The sequence below is a fragment of the Bombina bombina genome, chromosome 6 (genome assembly GCF_027579735.1).
Source record: "Bombina bombina isolate aBomBom1 chromosome 6, aBomBom1.pri, whole genome shotgun sequence".
Classification (NCBI taxonomy): domain Eukaryota; kingdom Metazoa; phylum Chordata; class Amphibia; order Anura; family Bombinatoridae; genus Bombina; species Bombina bombina.
The window spans coordinates 562443262-562459322 of record NC_069504.1 but is presented as its reverse complement, the minus strand read 5'-3'; the positions used below and the strand labels follow the sequence as shown (position 1 = coordinate 562459322).

General features: G+C 38.5%; 1 protein-coding gene across 1 annotated transcript in view; it reads right to left on the bottom strand.

The window, feature by feature from the left end:
• CGNL1 (cingulin like 1) overlaps window positions 1–16061 on the bottom strand; it is a 309913-nt gene that overhangs the window by 165926 nt on the left and 127926 nt on the right. The window contains 1 exon segment of the mRNA XM_053717518.1: window positions 6736–6906. Within this exon segment, the coding sequence (XP_053573493.1) occupies window positions 6736–6906 (171 nt within the window).

Here is a 16061-nt window from a genome sequence, read left to right as displayed (position 1 = left end):
CAGAGCTTTTATATTTTCCCCATCTGTGGACATAATTTATTTGTCAAACATACTACAAAACATATGGGACATGTCGCTAACCAGTGGATCTGATGTTACAAATATAAGGAAAACCTGGATATAGCTCTTTTTCTTTTTTCCTCCCTTTTTCTTTTTAAAAGAAAACAAAAAATAAAAATGAAGCTGCTCTTTTCTGAGGGGGGAAGACAGATACGGAAGTGAAGACACACATTAAATAGCATGACAAATACATATGCTTATATCTCACATATACTGAATGCGTGTCAAGAAGAAACAACTGGGATGGCTTGTTGTGTTTTATAACTTGGCTTATAACTTTAGGGAACAATGTGCCATTTCCTACTAGCAAGTCAATAATTGAATAGTCGGTGCTGCTTTAACCTCTATGTAGTATAAATATATCCGGAACTATTTAATTTTTTTTGCAATCTCACTACGGGGGCTGCATCTGGTGTCTCTATACAGTTATTACAGTGAAGATATATACCTTATATTTGAAATCTCAATAATGTCCTCCAGACGGCAAACAAAGCCAGATAAACCTGCAAAATCACAGCATACCACACTCAAATCAGTCTCAGACTTTTTCCAGTCTCAGGATAGAGAAAGCACAAACCAAGAACCAGCAAGCTCGAATCATACTGACAAAGTGCCAGTGTCAGGAGACACCATGGCGGATCAACAGCAAGATCAATTATCACAAATTCTAACCAGGTTGAATGATCTCCCATCTAAAAATGATATAGACTCTCTAAAGGATCTGATTAAGACAGAGATTTCCGATCTGAAGAAAGACATCACTGATATCGGCAATAGAGTGGATAATTTGGAGACATCACTGGACATGACGGCACAAGAGATGAAAGACATTACAGAATCTCAAGAGCAGCAATCTCTTTTAATTCAGGATTTGAATGTTAAACTCGAAGATCTGGATAACAGAGGGCGAAGAAATAATTTCAGAATTAGAGGGATACCTGAGTCTATTGAGCCCTCCGACCTGGAAGACTATCTACAATCACTCTTTCACCATCTCACGGACTCCTCGGATACCACATCCTCTATACCTTTAGAGAGAGCTCATAGAGCTCTGAGAGCAAAACCTTCAAATCAAGCTCCACCACGAGACGTTATTATTAAATTCCTTAGCTTTAAGGATAAGGACATTATTTGGCAACTCTTTAGAGATAACCCTAATCTTAAATATCAAGATCATGAGATTCAGGCATACCTGGACCTAAGTCCTATCACTCTCCAAAAAAGAAAAGACGCTAAATTTATTACAACTACTTTACAAAAACACAACATAAGATACCGTTGGGGATATCCTTTTGCTCTCATCGTATCACTTGAGGGTAAAACCTGGATCTACAGAACTTTGAATAACCTGGACTCTTTTTCCAAAGGCATTAACCTTGAAATTCCTACCCCTTCAATACAGGATAACACACCCGCTACAAGCGGGATGACATCTCGTCCGAAAGAAAGGAGACCTGAATGGAACATTGTTCAATACAGGAAAAGGCCTCCCAGACAAACGAACTCTGACTCAGTTGCTAAATCTAATCTCACCACATGACTTCTTGGAGGTCTTAAAGTTGAATCTCACAAAGACTAACTGCTCATAACTGGGCAGTCTATATCCTTTTCGTAATTCTCTGACGAGAAAAAAGAAAGAAAATGTTTTGTTTACTGTTATTGTTTTTTGTGTTTACTGTGTTATTTGATTGTTCTTCCGTTGCTATATATTATGTTCTTCTTCCTCTAGATACATGTTGCATATTCTATGAACAAAAGTTAGCAGAAATGTCTTCAGGCTTTGATACTTTATCTAACACCCATTAATCAAGACAAAATAGTAGTGTCATTAAGGTAGAATATAATTTTGCCCTGAATATTTGAGAGTTGTGATAGAGCATTTTATGCGTGAATTAGCCATGTATTTACGAAATTTAAATTTTAAAGTTTAGTTAATATTGTGCAATTTGCTGGTTGATGTATTTGTCTCATATAAATGGGACTGACTTAGCACTAACCTATGTTTAATGAAGACTTTTTTAGAACGTCTTCTCTTAACTCCACTTATTAATAGTAGAATTTCTGGTACCCAACCCCTGTCTCTACAAACTGTATATGTATCCTTTTTTTCACTTTGTTGAATTCGTTTTAACTTTTACTCTTTTTTCTTTCACTCTTTTTTCACCCTTTGATTGTCATTACTTGATAACTTATAGCTTTCAGAACAATACTTCAAACAAGAGTACTACACTTTGTAAAATAAGAACCTTATACCCAACCAACTTTTTCTATGACAGATAAACAAATTAATCAACTCCGGATAATATCCATTAATACCAAAGGTCTAAATTCTCCCTTCAAAAGAAATTCAACTCTCTCTGACTTTAAACAACATAGGAGTGATATAGTCATGCTTCAAGAGACGCATTTCAAAAGAGGTAGGGAACCACAAACTTATAAATTTAAATTTGGCCAATGCTTTTATTCTTCCAATACAACAAAGACAAATGGGGTTGGGATTCTGATTAAAAGCAATATTCCTTTTCAGGAGCTTTTTACCCACAAAGATAAAGAGGGAAGATTTATAGCAGTAACGGGTAAACTGTATGGTAAGCTTGTAACCTTAGTTTGTGTATATGCCCCAAACACACAACAACACCTCTTCTTTAAGACGATAAACAGATTACTTGACAATGCAAAGGGAGCTTTGATTATTGGAGGTGACTTCAATACACCACTCAACCCACATATTGATTGCTCTACACACTCTTCGTCTATCCCATCCAAACGAATCGCAGCAATAAAACAGAACATGAGGGACTTAGCAGTACACGACGTGTGGAGATCTCTAAATCCACATACAAGAGACTATACATTCTATTCTGCCCCGCACAAGTTATACTCTAGGATAGACTATCTGTTCATGGATGTTTCTAGTTTCTACTATATAGTACAAAGCAAGATCCTAACATGCACATGGTCAGATCATTCCTTTATGAGCTGTAGTCTACATTGGCCCAACATCTCCCAAAAAACATTTAATTGGAAATTTGAATCCTCCCTATTAGAAGACACACTAATAAATGAAAAATTGGGGAAATCTTTAGCTGAATATTTTGAACTAAACTCATCTCCACAAATGGACGAAAGAGTTGTGTGGGAGGCACATAAAAGTGTCATTAGGGGAGAATGTATTAGCCATAAAAGCTTTCAAGTCAAGCAACAAAGAGCTAGATTAGAAACAACATTACAACAAATTACTGCTTTGGAGTCCCAACACAGACAGAACCCGGGAGATGAACCTGTGTATACCGAACTCTGTAACAAAAGACAGGAAATGAACTCTCAACTCCTACATAGATACAAGAAAAATGCCCTCCGCCTTAAACAAGTTTATTTTGATAGCGACAATAAGAGTGGGAGATTCCTAGCTAGGAAACTACGTAGACGAACAAATAGATCCTTTATTATGTCAATTAAAAATGCGAAGGGCTCCACATGTTCTAATACCACTTCTATAGCAAACGCATTTCGAGAATACTTCGAAGGTCTGTATAATTTGAAAGATTCTGACCCCATAGTCACTAGACGCGATGACTCCTTTAGCTCCCATATCAAGAGATATTTAGATAACTTACAGATCCCCACCTTATCAAAAGAACAACAAGAACAATTAGATAGACCAATCCAAGTTGAAGAAGTTATTAATGTCATCAAACACTTACCTAATGGTAAAGCACCAGGGCCAGATGGCTTCACCAATCTGTACTATAAAAGCTTTCAACCCATAATTGCCCCCCAGTTATGTAGACTGTATAACGTTATAAATGATGCCACTCCCTTCTTGCAACAATCATTAGAGGCCACAATAGTATTACTGCCCAAACCTGGGAAATCTACAGATATGGTTACGAATTACCGACCGATCTCTTTACTAAATAACGATTCAAAGATCTTTGCTAAGATACTTGCAAATAGATTAGGCCCTATCATGCCCTACTTGATACATGGGGACCAAGTTGGTTTTGTTATAAATAGGGAGGCCAAAGATAACACAATTTGTTCCCTTCATTTAATCCAACATGCACTTTCTTCTGATTCACAAATAGTGATGGTATCCACAGACGCTGAGAAAGCGTTCGATCGGGTAGATTGGACGTTTCTGCACCACATTTTAGAAAGATTCGGATTTGGCAAGGGTATTTTAGGGAAAAACTTTGCATTATATAATGACCCAAGCGCGCGCATTCTGGTAAATGGAGATCTCTCAGCCCCCTTCTATATTAAAAATGGCACCAGACAGGGATGTCCCTTATCCCCCTACTTTTCGCATGCGCTATAGAAATATTGGCAATAAAAATAAGGGAAAATAAAAATATTTGCGGTCTAACCCTTCAGAACCATACCTATAAACTTTCGCTATTCGCGGATGACATCTTGTTTACATTGTCATCACCTAGCCAGTCAATCCCTGAACTAATGAAAGAACTCCATGATTTCAGAATTGTGTCCAACTTCTTAATTAATCAATCAAAATCCGAAATCATGAACATTAACTTGTCTAAGGAAGAACTTAACCGTACAAAACAAATTTGCCCCTTTCGCTGGCAATCCTCTTCCATTAAATATCTGGGGATTTTCCTGTCACATAATCAGGCTGACTTATTAACTCTTAACTATGAAACTCTTAAAAAGAACATTGTAGCAGACTTAAGCTCTTGGAGATCTAAACGCCTTAGTTGGCTAGGGAGAATGAGCACAATCACTATGAATATACTGCCCAGACTTTTATACGTTTTCCAGACGGTACCAATCCCCCTCCCTCCATCCTATATCCCCTCACTACAGAGAATAATTAATGACTATATATGGGATAGGAAACACCCCAGAATTAATAGAAAGTTAATGACTCTCCCTAAAGAGTCGGGGGGTCTGGGTGTTCCGGACCTAGAGAAATATAGACAGGTGACCTTCTTACAGCGGGTAGTAGACTGGAACACTAATTACCTTGACAAAATTTGGGTGCGGATTGAACACCAAATGCATCAGTGTTCTCATCTGGGTTCTCTGTGTTGGCTGGATGGCTCTGAAAGCCGTCTGAGAATGGTGGGTAATTTTATTACAGAGGAGACATACAAAATGTGGAATAGGTTATTAGTAAAATATCCCATGCTATCCTCTATACCATCCCCATTGACACCCTTGCTTGGAAATTCAGAATTTCTTCCAGGATTGGGACTTGCTAAATTAGACCCCCTAGACAAACGGAGCAACTTACCGTTCTTTGTATTATCAGAGGGAGGCAAAATGCACACAAGGTTGAAACTCCTAGAAGATGACCTACATCTATTTAATAATTGGTTTTTCTATTTGCAAGCACACTCTTTTCTTCAGAACCACAAAGGGAAAAATAATCTGTTGAGATCACCTACCAATTTTGAGAAACTATGCATGTCTACACAACCGATTAGACACACTCTATCAATTATATACCACATGCTACAACAAGAACCGTTAGGCCTAGAACACCATTATATTCAAAAATGGGAATCGGAGTTGAATCTTAGTATCTCCCCAAAGGAGAAGCATATGATATTTAAAAGAACAATGAAAGCTTCCACATCAGCTAGAATATTAGAAATTAATTTTAAAATACTGCATCGTTGGTATTATACCCCTACACGTTTAAAAACCTTATATCCTCAAAGATCAGACATATGCTGGCGTTGCGACAGAGGGAGAGGCACTATGGGACATATATGGTGGTTATGCCCAAACATTTCCCCCTTCTGGAGAGATGTTATAAACCAAACGGAGAAGATGCTGGGAATCACTATCCCGCAGGACCCATTAGTCTGGCTCCTAAATAAACCTCCCAGGAGACTATTGGCAACACATTTGTCCATACTTCAAATTGCTTCCAATAGCGCTAAGACCCTAATAGCAAAATATTGGAAACAACCCTCAACCCCAAACATTGCTCAGTGGATTGACACAATGCACAAGACTATTCAACTAGAGGAATACCACTACATGAAATCACAACGCATAGACTTCTTTCATGAGATTCTCTTTATTTGGGAAGATTATATATATAACAAATATGATAATTAAATAGATATTGAAGTCCGATGGCTTGCGATAACAGGGTATACGAGAAACTTGAAGTCTGAGTTCCATGATCTAAATGACAATTCTTTTCTTCTCTTCTTTCTTTTTCTTCTTTCCTTTTCTCTTTTTATGTATTTCTCCCGTAAAACTGAAAATTTGACGAGGTTATGGTTTTTAGCTAAAGGTCAGGTTTCTATATAACATGTTATGTTGGAAATATGTCTAAGTGTGATATGTTCTTGACCACGTATTACGATTCAATGTATGATCTGTTATACCTCAATAAAAATACTTAACAAAAAAAAAAAAAAATGTCACTCATACCACTTACAAAGAATTGTAGGTAGTTTAATTAAAGACCTATTAGCCCAGGCAATGATCACAAATATCGAGTATTGATAGAGTAGTATTAGTGACTATACAGTTGAATTAGAGTATGGTATAATTTGCCTAACATGTACACTTATTACCCTTGAAGACTCAATGTGATTACACAGATCATCAACAGAACAAATACATTCAACATTTGTTCATTCTCTGCATCAGATAATTGTACACAACTTTGAAGCCACAAACTAATATTACCTCATCTTGTAGCTTTTTGGTAGTCTGGTGTGATTTTTCTAGTTCCAATGTTTTGTCTTTTAACTGCCTCTGCAGTTCGGAAACATCTCTGCGGTGTTTTTCCTTGTAGTCATCAAATTGTTTCTGAAGTTCCACGGTGGATGTTCGTGAAAAGGCAACGTTTTCTGAGATCTAAAAATAAAAAGTAACATTGATAATTGGGTATTAAAAACAGAAAATCATATGTAACATTCTTCATACTTCATGGCACTAACACTTAATGTAAACAAACACTTAAAGGGACACTCAAGGCAAAATAAACTTATGATTCAGATAGAACATGCAGTTTTAAGACACTTTCCAATTTACTTCCATTATCAAATTTTGCACAGTCTTTTTATATTCACACATTCTGGGGAACAAGATCCTACTGAGCATGCGCACAAGCTCACAGGGTATACATATCAAGGTTTGTTATTGGCTGATGCCTGTCACATGATACAGGGGGTCGAATAATGGGAGAAAAAATTAAATTTGTCAGAAAAAAAAAAAAAATCTACTGCTTCTTTGAAATTCAGAGTAGGTGTTAAATCAACGTACTTGTTTATTATGTAATTGTACTGCATTGAGTGGTCCTTTAATACATAATGTAATAAAGTGACATGAAATTTTACTATTACACTACTGTGTTTTACCCCAGCAAGTGGTTAATGTCCAATCCAGAGCAAAAAAAGAAAAATCACAGACTGACATGGACATAGACCAATGAATGGCAGCTATGCACATATGCTGCTCCTGGATGGCTTATCAGGCAACTACACACACTTAAAAAATAAAGTAAGGTGACAGCAAATTAAATGGACATGAAACTCAAAATTAAACTTTCATAATTTTAAGCACCTTTTCAATTTACTTTTATTATCAACTGTACTTTGTTCTCTTGGTGTCCTTAGTTTAAAAAGCATACCTAGGTACGCTCAGGAGCAGCAATATACTACTGTGTGCTAGCTGATGATTAATGACTACATATATATGCCTTTTGTCATCGGCTTACAAGATATATTCTGCTAGGTCTCCGTGTATTGCTAGAGCCGACTTTAACTATGTGTTTGACACATTTGCAAGGATGCAAATAAATAAATAAATAAATAATGCCCCCTCACATTACTATTATGTCCCTTTTAAGAGAGGTTTTATATCCCTAGAACTGAATTCTGTCTGCTTGAAAATAACTGCTTAATGAACTAAATTAATAACGACCTTGATAAATATGTCTGAGGTAACGAGATCTTGTGATGCAAATAACTTGGCACATTGCTCATTGTTAAGTTAAAGACAGCAATGTTGCACCACACTGAACAAAGAAGTAATGATTAACAGCACATAACTGGCTTTATTTGTATGATTTCGGAAAATGCATAAGCTGCAACAAGGATTTATCAAAGTTTCTTACATATATTTTGTATACGTTAATGGAATTTTATATAAAGCCACTAAGTAGCACTCCATTCAGAGCAAATGATTCTCATAGGAAAAACATATCAATAGTTATAATATTTTAATGCTAGTTTATCAAGTTCAACAGCTTTGCCACCATAACACAATTAGTATATATGTATCTACTATATGCAATGAAGTAAAATGCGTAGATGGTAGAAGACCAGCATATAACCATATGAATTTTAAAAATGTTTGTCAGAGACAGTAAGAGGAATCAGTCCCCTACTATTTTTGTTAGGGAAGGTCTCTATGTTTTCCTTGCTAGTCCAGCAACCTCACAAAATGAACTTTTACAATTTTAGTTTAATAATTTATCTGTCATCTGTGTACAGCAAATATAGAACCTACAACTTCACAAGTCCAGCAGCACATTCTACACTCTGAGACCTCTCAGGAATGCAGGCTGCACCTAGTTGTTCCCCAGATCTAACCAACACAGCTCTGCTCTAACTCTGCATCTGATCCGATGAACTTGAACTTTCTTTGCTGAAGGAAACCAATAACTTTCCAATGAAAATAAGTATAACAGGTTTCACGCTTTCCCCATTATTGTAAGATAAGTTACTTTATGTTGCCACTGATCTACTTAAAAACAAGACAAAACCAGACATATTTTTAGATTTAAAAGATACACAATTTTCCTCCAGGTTGCTTTTAATAATTTACAAATTAAAGTAGATTACTAGACAGTAACATTTCTGTTGTTTTTCAGTCGCTCTTCATGTATTAACATTCAACACATTCACATAGCATTGACCTCAGACTGACTTTTTTGTAGTATATACAGTATATATATTTTAAATCTTTATTTATTTGTAGTATAGATCAAACAAAATGGTTACAGATATTTCTTAAACATCCGAATTGACATTAATACAAAAGGTTTGTGAAAGTGCACTGGAAGATAGATTTAAACTGCATGCATCATCACTGAAATATATTCACAAAAAAGAGAAGAAGTCTTAAAGGGACAGTCTAGTCCAAAATAAACTTTCATTATTCAGATAGAGAATGTCATTTTAAACACTTTTCCCATTTACTTTCATCACCAATTTTGCTTTGTTCTCTTGGTATTATTAGTTGAAAGCTAAACCTAGGAGGTTCATGTGCTAATTTCTAAGCCCTTGAAGGCCGCCTCTTCTCTCAGGGCATTTTGACAGTTTTTCACCACTAGAGGGTGTTAGTTCGTGTGTGTCATATAGATAACACTTTGCTCACGCACGTGGAGTTCCTAGGAGCCAGCATTGATTGGCTAAAATGCATGTATATCAAAATAACTGAAATAAGGGGGCAGTTTGCAGAGGCTTAGATACAAGAGTATCACAGAGGTAAAAAGTGTATTTATATAACTGTGTTGGTTATGCAAAACTAGGGAATGGGTAATAAAAGGAATCATCTATCTTTTAAAAAAAAAAATGATGGTGTAGACTGTCCCTTTATGTGTTAATTTGAATGTTGTATGTATCAGAGATTTCCAGACATGACTGTGTATGGCTTTTACCTCTCAATCTATTTAAAGGGATATGAAACCCACATTTTGTATTTCACAATTCAGATAGAGCAGGCAATTTTAAGCAACTTTCTAATTTACTCCTATTATCAATTTTTCTTCGTTTTCTTGGTATCTTTATTTAAAAATCAGGAATGTAAGCTTAGGAGCCGGCCCATTTTTGGTTCAGCACCAGGGTTAAATCTATCTTTCAATGTGCATTGACAAACCTTTTGTATTACCTTCATTTTGGATTTTAGTGGCAAATCCTATTTGTCTATAAGCAGCTACTGTTCTGATGATATATTTGTAAATGAGCGCTAGGTAAAAAAAAAAATCTAAATTGACATGAAAGTTAAAAAAAAAAAAACTATATCAGAATAGATTTAAATAAATACCTATATATATCACTCTGAAAATGTTCATATCAGAAAAACACTAACTCCAACATGTTCTATCGGATATATTTATCTAAATGTGACATAGGTGTTTCTATACAATAAAAATATATTATGTAACAAGCTAAAGCCAATCTTATCCAAAATACCTGCTACTTCATTTTATATATACTGTATATTTATATGCATATAGAAAAAATAAAATAAAAAGAAGAGGCGAGAAAGGGAAAATAAGTCCTCTCAACCCCCTTACAACAAATACAATATTTCTCTAATAAAACATCATAATAGTGTTGTATTGTTCAATAATTATTAGTTTTTTAAATAACATTTAACCAATCTCCAAATTTCTGCTCCTGTATATTTCCCATTTTTTTTTAAAACAGAATTTATGTTTACCTGATAAATTACTTTCTCCAACGGTGTGTCCGGTCCACGGCGTCATCCTTACTTGTGGGATATTCTCTTCCCCAACAGGAAATGGCAAAGAGCCCAGCAAAGCTGGTCACATGATCCCTCCTAGGCTCCGCCTTCCCCAGTCATTCGACCGACGTAAAGGAGGAATATTTGCATAGGAGAAATCATATGATACCGTGGTGACTGTAGTTAAAGAAAATAAATTATCAGACCTGATTAAAAAACCAGGGCGGGCCGTGGACCGGACACACCGTTGGAGAAAGTAATTTATCAGTTAAACATAAATTCTGTTTTCTCCAACATAGGTGTGTCCGGTCCACGGCGTCATCCTTACTTGTGGGAACCAATACCAAAGCTTTAGGACACGGATGAAGGGAGGGAGCAAATCAGGTCACCTAGATGGAAGGCACCACGACTTGCAAAACCTTTCTCCCAAAAATAGCCTCAGAAGAAGCAAAAGTATCAAACTTGTAAAATTTGGTAAAAGTGTGCAGTGAAGACCAAGTCGCTGCCTTACATATCTGATCAACAGAAGCCTCGTTCTTGAAGGCCCATGTGGAAGCCACAGCCCTAGTGGAATGAGCTGTGATTCTTTCAGGAGGCTGCCGTCCGGCAGTCTCATAAGCCAATCTGATGATGCTTTTAATCCAAAAAGAGAGAGAGGTAGAAGTTGCTTTTTGACCTCTCCTTTTACCAGAATAAACAACAAACAAGGAAGATGTTTGTCTAAAATCCTTTGTAGCATCTAAATAGAATTTTAGAGCGCGAACAACATCCAAATTGTGCAACAAACGTTCCTTCTTTGAAACTGGATTCGGACACAAAGAAGGCACGACTATCTCCTGGTTAATGTTTTTGTTAGAAACAACTTTCGGAAGAAAACCAGGTTTAGTACGTAGAACCACCTTATCTGCATGGAACACCAGATAAGGAGGAGAACACTGCAGAGCAGATAATTCTGAAACTCTTCTAGCAGAAGAAATTGCAACCAAAAACAAAACTTTCCAAGATAATAACTTAATATCAACGGAATGTAAGGGTTCAAACGGAACCCCCTGAAGAACTGAAAGAACTAAATTGAGACTCCAAGGAGGAGTCAAAGGTTTGTAAACAGGCTTGATTCTAACCAGAGCCTGAACAAAGGCTTGAAAATCTGGCACAGCTGCCAGCTTTTTGTGAAGTAACACAGACAAGGCAGAAATCTGTCCCTTAAAGGAACTTGCAGATAATCCTTTCTCCAATCCTTCTTGAAGAAAGGATAGAATCTTAGGAATTTTTACCTTGTCCCAAGGGAATCCTTTAGATTCACACCAACAGATATATTTTTTCCATACTTTGTGGTAAATTTTTCTAGTTACAGGCTTTCTGGCCTGAACAAGAGTATCAATAACAGAATCTGAGAACCCTCGCTTTGATAAGATCAAGCGTTCAATCTCCAAGCAGTCAGTTGGAGTGAAACCAGATTCGGATGTTCGAACGGACCCTGAACAAGAAGGTCTCGTCTCAAAGGTAGCTTCCATGGTGGAGCCGATGACATATTCACCAGGTCTGCATACCAAGTCCTGCGTGGCCACGCAGGAGCTATCAAGATCACCGATGCCCTCTCCTGATTGATCCTGGCTACCAGCCTGGGGATGAGAGGAAACGGCGGGAATACATAAGCTAGTTTGAAGGTCCAAGGTGCTACTAGTGCATCTACTAGAGTCGCCTTGGGATCCCTGGATCTGGACCCGTAGCAAGGAACCTTGAAGTTCTGACGAGAGGCCATCAGATCCATGTCTGGAATGCCCCACAGTTGAGTAATGTGGGCAAAGATTTCCGGATGGAGTTCCCACTCCCCCGGATGTAATGTCTGACGACTCAGAAAATCCGCTTCCCAATTTTCCACTCCTGGGATGTGGATTGCAGACAAGTGGCAGGAGTGAGTCTCCGCCCATTGAATGATTTTGGTCACTTCTTCCATCGCCAGGGAACTCCTTGTTCCCCCCTGATGGTTGATGTACGCAACAGTCGTCATGTTGTCTGATTGAAACCGTATGAACTTGGCCTTTGCTAGCTGAGGCCAAGCCTTGAGAGCATTGAGTATCGCTCTCAGTTCCAGAATATTTATCGGTAGAAGAGATTCTTCCCGAGACCAAAGACCCTGAGCTTTCAGGGGTCCCCAGACCGCGCCCTGTATCGTCGGAGACAAGTCTGTATAGTCCCCATTCCACTGACTGAGCATGCACAGTTGTAATGGTCTTAGATGAATGCGCGCAAAAGGAACTATGTCCATTGCCGCTACCATCAAACCTATTACTTCCATGCACTGCGCTATGGAAGGAAGAGGAACGGAATGAAGTATTTGACAAGAGTTTAGAAGTTTTGTTTTTCTGGCCTCTGTCAGAAAAATCCTCATTTCTAAGGAGTCTATTATTGTTCCCAAGAAGGGAACCCTCGTTGACGGAGATAGAGAACTCTTTTCTACGTTCACTTTCCATCCGTGAGATCTGAGAAAGGCCAGGACAATGTCCGTGTGAGCCTTTGCTAGAGGAAGGGACGACGCTTGAATCAGAATGTCGTCCAAGTAAGGTACTACTGCAATGCCCCTTGGTCTTAGCACCGCTAGAAGGGACCCTAGTACCTTTGTGAAAATCCTTGGAGCAGTGGCTAATCCGAACGGAAGTGCCACGAACTGGTAATGCTTGTCCAGGAATGCGAACCTTAGGAACCGATGATGTTCCCTGTGGATAGGAATATGTAGATACGCATCCTTTAAATCCACCGTGGTCATGAATTGACCTTCCTGGATGGAAGGAAGAATTGTTCGAATGGTTTCCATTTTGAACGATGGAACCTTGAGAAACTTGTTTAGGATCTTGAGATCTAAGATTGGTCTGAACGTTCCCTCTTTTTTGGGAACTACGAACAGATTGGAGTAGAACCCCATCCCTTGTTCTCCTAATGGAACAGGATGAATCACTCCCATTTTTAACAGGTCTTCTACACAATGTAAGAATGCCTGTTTTTTTATGTGGTCTGAAGACAATTGAGACCTGTGGAACCTCCCCCTTGGGGGAAGCCCTTTGAATTCCAGAAGATAACCTTGGGAGACTATTTCTAGCGCCCAAGGATCCAGAACATCTCTTGCCCAAGCCTGAGCGAAGAGAGAGAGTCTGCCCCCCACCAGATCCGGTCCCGGATCGGGGGCCAACATCTCATGCTGTCTTGGTAGCAGTGGCAGGTTTCTTGGCCTGCTTTCCCTTGTTCCAGCCTTGCATTGGTCTCCAGGCTGGCTTGGCTTGAGAAGTATTACCCTCTTGCTTAGAGGACGTAGCACTTGGGGCTGGTCCGTTTCTACGAAAGGGACGAAAATTAGGTTTATTTTTGGCCTTGAAAGACCTATCCTGAGGAAGGGCGTGGCCCTTGCCCCCAGTGATATCAGAGATAATCTCTTTCAAGTCAGGGCCAAACAGCGTTTTCCCCTTGAAAGGAATGTTAAGCAATTTGTTCTTGGAAGACGCATCCGCTGACCAAGATTTTAACCAAAGCGCTCTGCGCGCCACAATAGCAAACCCAGAATTTTTCGCCGCTAACCTAGCCAATTGCAAAGTGGCGTCTAGGGTGAAAGAATTAGCCAATTTGAGAGCACGGATTCTGTCCATAATCTCCTCATAAGAAGGAGAATTACTAGTGATCGCCTTTTCTAGCTCATCGAACCAGAAACACGCGGCTGTAGTGACAGGGACAATGCATGAAATTGGTTGTAGAAGGTAACCTTGCTGAACAAACATCTTTTTAAGCAAACCTTCTAATTTTTTATCCATAGGATCTTTGAAAGCACAACTATCTTCTATGGGTATAGTGGTGCGTTTGTTTAGAGTAGAAACCGCCCCCTCGACCTTGGGGACTGTCTGCCATAAGTCCTTTCTGGGGTCGACCATAGGAAACAATTTTTTAAATATGGGGGGAGGGACGAAAGGTATACCGGGCCTTTCCCATTCTTTATTTACAATGTCCGCCACCCGCTTGGGTATAGGAAAAGCTTCGGGGGGCCCCGGGACCTCTAGGAACTTGTCCATTTTACATAGTTTCTCTGGGATGACCAAATTCTCACAATCATCCAGAGTGGATAACACCTCCTTAAGCAGAGCGCGGAGATGTTCCAACTTAAATTTAAATGTAATCACATCAGGTTCAGCTTGTTGAGAAATTTTCCCTGAATCTGAAATTTCTCCCTCAGACAAAACCTCCCTGGCCCCCTCAGACTGGTGTAGGGGCCCTTCAGAAACAATATCATCAGCGTCCTCATGCTCTTCAGTATTTTCTAAAACAGAGCAGTCGCGCTTTCGCTGATAAGTGGGCATTTTGGCTAAAATGTTTTTGATAGAATTATCCATTACAGCCGTTAATTGTTGCATAGTAAGGAGTATTGGCGCGCTAGATGTACTAGGGGCCTCTTGTGTGGGCAAGACTGGTGTAGACGAAGGAGGGGATGATGCAGTACCATGCTTACTCCCCTCACTTGAGGAATCATCTTGGGCATCATTTTCTCTAAATTTTGTGTCACATAAATCACATCTATTTAAATGAGAAGGGACCTTGGCTTCCCCACATTCAGAACACAGTCTATCTGGTAGTTCAGACATGTTAAACAGGCATAAACTTGATAACAAAGTACAAAAAAAGTTTTAAAATAAAACCGTTACTGTCACTTTAAATTTTAAACTGAACACACTTTATTACTGCAATTGCGAAAAAGTATGAAGGAATTGTTCACCAAAATTTCACCACAGTGTCTTAAAGCCTTAAAAGTATTGCACACCAAATTTGGAAGCTTTAACCCTTAAAATAACGGAACCGGAGCCGTTTTTATATTTAACCCCTTTACAGTCCCTGGTATCTGCTTTGCTGAGACCCAACCAAGCCCAAAGGGGAATACGATACCAAATGACGCCTTCAGAAAGTCTTTTCTATGTATCAGAGCTCCTCACACATGCATCTGCATGTCATGCTTCTCAAAAACAAGTGCGCAATACAGGCGCGAAAATGAGACTCTGCCTATGATTAGGGAAAGCCCCTAGAGAATAAGGTGTCCAATACAGTGCCTGCCGGTTATTTTACAAAATTCCCAAGATTAAAATAATTCCTCAAGGCTATGGAGTATAAAATATGTTTATATATAAATCGATTTAGCCCAGAAAATGTCTACAGTCTTAAAAAGCCCTTGTGAAGCCCTTATTTACTGTCTGTAATAAAATGGCTTACCGGATCCCATAGGGAAAATGACAGCTTCCAGCATTACATCGTCTTGTTAGAATGTGTCATACCTCAAGCAGCAAAAGTCTGCTCACTGTTCCCCCAACTGAAGTTAATTCCTCTCAACAGTCCTGTGTGGAACAGCCATCGATTTTAGTAACGGTTGCTAAAATCATTTTCCTCTTACAAACAGAAATCTTAATCTCTTTTCTGTTTCAGAGTAAATAGTACATACCAGCACTATTTTAAAATAACAAACTCTTGATTGAATAATAAAAACTACAGTTAAACACTAAAAAACTCTA